This window comes from Raphanus sativus, unplaced genomic scaffold (genome assembly GCF_000801105.2).
Source record: "Raphanus sativus cultivar WK10039 unplaced genomic scaffold, ASM80110v3 Scaffold4303, whole genome shotgun sequence".
Classification (NCBI taxonomy): Eukaryota; Viridiplantae; Streptophyta; class Magnoliopsida; order Brassicales; family Brassicaceae; genus Raphanus; species Raphanus sativus.
In genome coordinates, this window is record NW_026619605.1 from 271 (window position 1) to 7,596 (window position 7,326).

Consider the following 7,326-nt stretch of genomic DNA (forward strand, 5'->3'; position numbering starts at 1 on the left):
AATCCTTTTCACTTTTAAGAAAATATTATGAATTTTATACAAACTGATTTTCTAGTTTTTATATGTTTATTTATTGTAAATTTCTTAGATTAGTTAAATATTTATGATTTATGATTTAGATGTGTCAAAATTAAATATAATTAAATATTAATAAAGAAACAAACAAAAAAACTGATATATCACCATATTAACAGGTCAACATATCATATTTTTGGCTTGATGGACAATTAAACCACGTTGAAGGTTAGTGATGCGAAAACTATTATCATCAACCATATCATATACTCTCTTTTCAATACAGACAAAAACTGGTAAAGCTCTATTTATAGCCATTGTTTGTGTCTACAAAAGGAGAGAAACCTAAGAAACCTAAGAACAACAAGGAGTCCAAGCTGAAGCAGTGAGTATAGACAAATCTTTCCATCCAAGCTTAAGCGTACCATTATCATCAACCAATGTATACCCATCTGATGAAAACATTCCCAGCAAAAGCTTCGCTTGCGTAGCTGCATTCCCAGCCAATGATATCCCTTTGAAACCGCATTGCTGAATCTTCTCCCTCCAGCTCTCAAACTTCAACTCACCGCTCCTCCTCGACGGTCCTCCAACAGCTAAAACATTCCTTATCTCTTTAGACAGTAGCTGCTGCTCCACCACATACCTCTCTTCACTCTCTTCTCCGTAGCTAGCTCCTAAAGAATCAAACAGCGCCGAGTAGTAATGTATTGCCTCCACAAATCTTCCTAAGAAAGAACCAGCATGGCTGAGGTCTTGTTCCACTACTGTCACCACTTTTGGAGCTAATCTGTTCATAACACAAAAAAAAAACACTTTTCAACATCTGAGCAACTTTATAATTAAAGAATGATAAAAGATAGTCCCTCTGTTTTCTATTACTTGGCACTTTAGCTTACAAATACATTTTCTATACAAAAACATTATCTATCTAACTACAACTCACCCAATAAAAACACACACATAATATAAAAATAATAATTTAGTATTAAAAATTAATAAGTTTTACATTGAAAACCGAAATTATCATCTAATTTGAAACAATTTTTTTCTTCTAAAATATAGTATATAAGAAAACTGATAGGTAGCAAGTGTTTATATACCTTTGGAGTAAGCAGAGAGTGTGTGTATCAGAGCCAGTAACATCATAAAGAGAATGTTGAAGCCAGTGAACAGCAACAGCTTCTCTTTTCCTCACATTGAGTCTCTCAGCATCCAAGTTACCAACTTTCTCAGCTAAAGGACAGAACTCAAAAGGCAAGCAGAGCTTATCAGCAAAATCCGAAAGACGTTTCCCAGTAGCCTGAAGAGCTTCCAAGGAGGTACCAAGTCCCGTGAGACGCACGCGAGGAGGTCCACCTGGTCTAGAAGCAAGTATGTGAAACAAACCAGGCCACTGAAGTCCCTGCATGATGTCCAAATCGATGATGTGGACACTGTCCTCTCTCTCAAACGCTTCTTGAATCGCTTGGTTAGCTGTAAAGTGCGAGAACTTCACCAAAGGGCTTATCCTGTTAAACACCTGGAACGCGGAGACCATCTTCGAGCTGTGAGTCTGCGGTGAAGGCAACGCGGCGTAGATACCGAGACAGGAGTTGAGTAAGCGAGCTGAGATTGCTTCGGAGAAGTAAGCGGCGACTCTTTGCGGGGATGTTCCGTATGGAGTCGAGAGGTGAGAGATCTCGAGGAGGAGTTTGTTTGCTTCTTGGAGGTTGTCAGCCGAGACAGCTTCAGCGCATTGTAGGAGCAGTGTGAGAAGATGTAAACCTTCCTCGTCTTGGTTCTGTCTCTTGGTCTCTTGTTTTCTCTCTAGTAATGTCTCTGCGGTGGTGGTTACTGTCTCAGGCAGTGGAGAGATCTCCCTTTCTTGAAGAATGAGAGAACGGAGTCTGTACTCGAGGAGAGCGCTGAGGTTAGGGTTGCAAGGGAAGATGATGTCTCTGACGTGTTGGAGAAGCTGAGGGATGGAGATGGAAGTTGAGGAGTTGATTAAGTCTCTGATGATGGTGTCCACCCAGACTGTAGGTGGCTGAGTAGTTGCGTCGATAGGTGGTGGTGGTGGTGGTGGTGGGAGAGAAGGCATAACACGGCGAGGAGGAGAAGGACGTTGGTTGTTGTTTAAGGAAGACATCTCGGAAGCTAATCTCTTTCTCACCATAACTGAAATAGTAGTAGGAGGAGGAGGAGGAGTACAAGTGAAGGGGAGTGTGTTATATTTGGAAGGGAGTGTGTTGGAGAAGGATGATTCCCCGAAGAAAGCGGAGAGCTTAGTGGTGGTGGTGGTGGAGTGGACGAGAGGACAGTACTGGCAGTATCTATCTAACTCGTCTTCCTCCTTTTCAATTATTGTGAGTGTCGCTTCGTTACTACATTTAATGACTCTTAGACCACCCACAATGGGGGATCATAGCGAATCCTTAGCGCTAAACCTTAGGGAAATTTTAATTAAATAAGAATAATTATGGTAATGTAGCTAAGGATTGGTCCGTCGGGAAGGGTTTTAAGGATTGAGTCCGTGAGTACGTGTCAATGCAGGAGTGGATGGGGTCGGTTTAGAGTTGAGTGGGTCGGGCTGAAGGAAAAAAAAAGAAAATCATTCTCGACCGAAGGAGAAAAAAAAAACCCTCTGCGGCGAAAGGCGATTTCGAAGCGATCTCTCTCTCTCGGCTCGACGAAGGTAAATCCAATCCTCAGAGCCGTTTATTTCTCGATTAAAACAGTTTCCATCTTCTTTGTTGTCCGTAAAGATGGATCTTTTGTTGTTTCGATCGATTTGGGACAAGTTGTCAAATTAGGGTTTTTTAAAATTTGGGGAAAAATCGATTTCTATATTATTTGGCTTTGTAGATATAGATTACAAACAATTTTTGTTTCAATCGGAAGTAAATGTTGTCTTTATTTCTTCTTACAAATTTCATATTTTGTTTCAATCGATTAACGGTTTGATAAACTTATCCTTATAGAGTTTAGTGTTATCTTTAGTTTAGTTGTGTTCGATTTCAATCTGTTGTATAGAGTTTAGTGTTATCCTTATGTCGTTTGTTTCGCTGGTTAATAAATGTATATTAATGAATCGACTTGTTGTTTTCAGGTTAACCATAATGGGGCAAGATTACAGTTACAGCCAGCCATCTTCATCATCAAACTCTGTAGACATAACCTCCCTGATTGAAGCAGAAGCTCAGCTGTACGCGGATGAAGCTGAGAGTAGCCACTTCAATGCAGAGCCGCTTCAGTACCAACCGCAACCAGAGTGTGATGATGGAATCCCTAGAAGCTGCTACTGTGGTGCGGAGCCAGTTGTCGGCTACTCTACAACTCGTAAAGACCCATACAGACGTTACTTCACGTGCAACAATGCTGAAGATGGTGACTGCCACGTTTGGAAATGGTGGGACGTGGCAGTGATAGAGGAGATGAGGGACATTCAGCGGGAGCTTAGGGAGCTTAAGGGTGCACTTAACGAGAGTGAGCAGAAGGTTGTTGTCCTCGAGAAGACAGTAACCGAGTTTTCAAAGAAGAAACCAGGAGTGAAGCTAATGGTCTCTACCTTAGTTTTAACCGGGTTGGTGTTACTTATTCTAGTTGGTGAGTATGTGGTTGTAAATGAATTGTTTAATCTCTTTTTGGTAGATTATTGATAGTTTCTTCTCTTTTTACAGGAATATTACTCAAGGCTTCAAAGGACAGTGGCGGACCTCGCTTGTTTCTGAAATAAGGTAACAAATTAGCTTTCTTTTCTCATAATGAATAGGTTTAAATGATAAAATCGTCCTCTCTCATCTGATTTGATTGGCTTTTACTATATGTTCTGTTCCCATATGTGTGTTCTGTAGCTAGTCCTATAAGTCGTATTTAATTGCTTGTGTGTAGGTAGTATTAGTTATGTTTCTGTAAGTACTTCATTGCCTTAATTAGTTGTAAATGAAACTTAGTACTTAGTTATTTACTTTCCAGCTTCCCAACTGCATAGATTTGATTGCCATTAATTAGTTGTAAGTCATAGAAGGCTTACTTAAGCCTCTGTGTCGCTAGTAGAGTGGCACAGATCAACCATGGCTAATAACTCGTCAAGCTATGTTAACCTACTACAGAGTCAACTTCCAGTTGATCTTGATGCAGCCGAACCTTTATGGTTCGGTAGCGAAGGTCCTGATGAGGCTTATGTGATGTCTGGTAGCGAAGTGCCTGAAGCATCTGGTGTGAAGTCAACTCCCCAACAATCTGAGAGAAGGAAATGGTCTCCCAAAGAGGATATAATCCTCATTGGGGCATGGCTTAACACCAGTAAAGACCCGATCGTCAACAATGAGCAGAAAGGTGGAGCATTTTGGAAGCGGATTGTGGAGTACTACAACGCAAGCCCTCTGTTGGTTGGGACGCAACCGAGAGTCCTCCATTCTTGCAAGCAGCGGTGGTCTCGGATTAACGACCACGTTGCAAAGTTTTCTGGTTGCTATGATCGTGCTCTTCGCCAGCAAAGAAGTGGTCAGAATGATGACGATGTGATGAAGGCTGCTTTAGATTCTTTCTTCAATATTATGAACATAAAGTTCACCATGGATCACTGCTGGAGGGAGCTGAGGTATGACCAGAAATGGTGCTCACTGGTTCAGGGTAAGGACACTGTTAAGGAGAAGCGCAAAGTGGTGGACCTCGATGGAGAAGAAGCGGCTGTGGGAGAAGAAGAGGCTAGACCTCCCGGGGTGAAGGCTGCGAAAGCTGCTCTTAAGAAGAAGAAGAATGGCAGAGAGGAGGAGTTGTCAAACTTACATGGCGTTTTAAAAATCAAAGAAAAACTCTCAAGGCAGAAGCTCCTTGATCGTTTATTCGCGAAAAAGGAGCCTCTAACTGAGATGGAAACCACTGTAAAACTCAAACTAATGTCTGAATTGCTTTGATGTCTTCTCTGTTTGGTTTCAGGTTATTTCTTTCTTGGTGCTTTGATGTGTTATGATGTGTTATCTATTGTTTTGTCACGGGTGCTTTGATGTGTTATCTATAACTCTTGTCTTTATTCTCCTTGTTTCAGGTTAAGTTGGTCACGGGTGCACTGAAGGTTGGGCAAGTCACGGGTGCATTAGGAGTAGTGGAAGTCACAGGTGCTTTGAAGTAGTTCACGGGTTCATCTCTTGAAGTTTATGTACTATAAGTAGTTCTCGTTTGGCCTTTAGATTTGTATCAGCTTATTTTTGTTTCCTCTGCATCAAACGTTCTTCTGTTTGCTCGGATTTGTTGTAATATTTTCTTGGAGTTCTTCTCAACCCGATTTTTCACTTGTAATATCTGGGTGTAAGAAGTCCTTCTCTTGTATCAATATTAACACTTGATTTCGGCTAATGTAAAATGTTATTCTCGTTTTCGAGTTGTCTTGATTTACCAACATTCTGTTTTTAACTCTTGTCTTGTTTTTAACTCTTGTCTTCATAATTATTCATATTTTCGGGTTCTCTTGATTCACCAACAGAGGCTGTGGAGAAACCAGCAGGAGCATTCACCAACATTCTTGTGTTTTTAACTCAAAAAAAAGGTTTGATAGTAAAGAGTAAAAAAATATCAAATTATACATATTTGAGACTATTAGATAAAAAAAATAAAGTTATACATTTTTAAGACTTATAGATAAAAAAAAAATATGAAGTTATACATATTTGAAACTATAAGATAAAAAAAAATATAAAATTTTACATATTTGAGAGTTATAGATAAAAAAAAAAATAAAGTTATACATATTTGAGACTATTAGATAAAAAAAAATAAAGTTATACATATTTGAAACTATAAGATAAAAAAAAATATAAAGTTTTACATATTTGAGAGTTATAGATAAAAAAATATAAAGTTTTACATATTTGAGACTATTAGATAAAAAAAAAATTAAGTTATACATTTTTAAGACTTATAGATAAAAAAAAAATATGAAGTTATACATTTTTAAGACTTATAAGTTTAATTTGTCAATCAGGATGTCATCATCTTCATCCAATGAAATGGAAGAATTGGAAGAAAGATTGGACGAAGTTTTCGAAGATATCTGTGAAGATACAATCAACAACATTATCGAGGCCCAAACCAAAGAGCAAAAGAAACGAGCATTTATTGAACGAAACCGTGAAGCAGGACACATCCGGTTATGGAATGACTACTTCTCCGAAAATCCCACATATGAGGAACATATCTTCAGACGCCGTTTCCGTATGAACAAGGAATTATTCATGAGTATTGTCTATGCCCTCTCACAGAACGTTCCATTCTTTCAACATAGACCAGATGCTACCGGGAGGCTTGGTCTTTCGCCACTACAAAAATGTACCGCAGCAATTCGTATGATTTCTTATGGTTCTGCAGCCGACGCGGTTGACGAATATCTCCGACTTGGTGAGAGCACGGCACTTTCGTGTTTACATTATTTCACTGATGGAATAGTACAGTTATTTGGAGAGCAGTATCTACGAAGACCCACGCCAGAGGATCTTCAACGACTCCTCGATATTGGAGAGAAACGCGGGTTTCCTGGGATGATTGGGAGCATTGACTGTATGCATTGGGAGTGGAAAAATTGCCCAACGAGTTGGAAAGGACAGTACGCCCGTGGATCAAACAAACCGACAATTGTCTTAGAGGCTGTAGCTTCACAAGATCTTTGGATATGGCACGCTTTTTTTGGTCCTCCAGGTACCTTAAACGATATTAATGTCCTCGATCGATCTCCTGTTTTTGATGACATTATAGAAGGTCGAGCTCCAAGGTTAGAATACGTGGTCAACGGACACAAGTATAAGTTGGCTTACTATCTCACTGACGGTATATATCCAAAATGGTCAACATTTATCCAATCAATCTCACGTCCTCAAGGTCCTAAAGCACGGTTATTTGCTAAAAAACAAGAAGCAGCCCGAAAAGATGTGGAACGGGCTTTTGGAGTTTTGCAAGCTCGATTTGCGATTGTCAAAAACCCGGCTCTTACATGGGACAAAAAAAAGATAGGGAAGATTATGCGAGCATGTATCATAATACACAATATGATAGTCGAAAATGAACGCAATGGATACGCTCGCATCGACGTTTCGGAATTTGAAGAAGGAAGTGTCACCAGAAGTTCACACGTGGAAACCCAAACCGAGATGCCTACAAATCTGAATAACATATTTGTCAATCAGAACGAGAGAGAACTTCGGGATATCCGTATACATGAACCACTGAAAAAAGATTTAGTTGAGCATATTTGGAATAAATTTGGTGATGAATAATTATTGTATCTTTATGTATAATTATTGTATTTTTATGTTTAATTATTGTATTTTTAATGTT

At 39.3% G+C, this 7,326-nt stretch overlaps 3 protein-coding genes across 4 annotated transcripts; 2 read left to right on the plus strand and 1 right to left on the minus strand.

The window, feature by feature from the left end:
* Positions 1 to 262: 262 nt before the first annotated feature.
* LOC130507304 (protein SCARECROW-like) lies at positions 263 to 2,404 on the minus strand. The gene is made up of 2 exons (XM_057002015.1): positions 1,119 to 2,404; positions 263 to 805 (listed from the first exon to the last, which is right to left on the minus strand). The coding sequence occupies exons 1-2, from the start codon at positions 2,171 to 2,173 to the stop codon at positions 370 to 372; spliced, it is 1,491 nt and encodes a 496-aa protein (XP_056857995.1). The 5' UTR covers positions 2,174 to 2,404; the 3' UTR covers positions 263 to 369.
* A 137-nt stretch (positions 2,405 to 2,541) lies between these two features.
* On the plus strand, positions 2,542 to 5,333 carry LOC130507305 (uncharacterized). 2 transcript variants are annotated; one of them, XM_057002016.1, is made up of 4 exons: positions 2,542 to 2,692; positions 3,107 to 3,580; positions 3,678 to 3,734; positions 5,048 to 5,333. In XM_057002016.1, the coding sequence occupies exons 2-4, from the start codon at positions 3,117 to 3,119 to the stop codon at positions 5,070 to 5,072; spliced, it is 546 nt and encodes a 181-aa protein (XP_056857996.1). In that variant the 5' UTR covers positions 2,542 to 2,692; positions 3,107 to 3,116; the 3' UTR covers positions 5,073 to 5,333. The 2 variants fall into 2 exon arrangements, with proteins under 2 accessions (XP_056857996.1, XP_056857997.1); XM_057002017.1 differs by having other exon boundaries at positions 3,107 to 3,603; positions 5,048 to 5,322.
* A 672-nt stretch (positions 5,334 to 6,005) lies between these two features.
* On the plus strand, positions 6,006 to 7,200 carry LOC130507303 (uncharacterized; the record flags this gene model as incomplete). Its single annotated transcript, XM_057002014.1, has 1 exon — positions 6,006 to 7,200. A coding segment is annotated over exon 1 (1,195 nt), but the record flags the coding sequence as incomplete, so codon positions are not given.
* Positions 7,201 to 7,326: the final 126 nt, after the last annotated feature.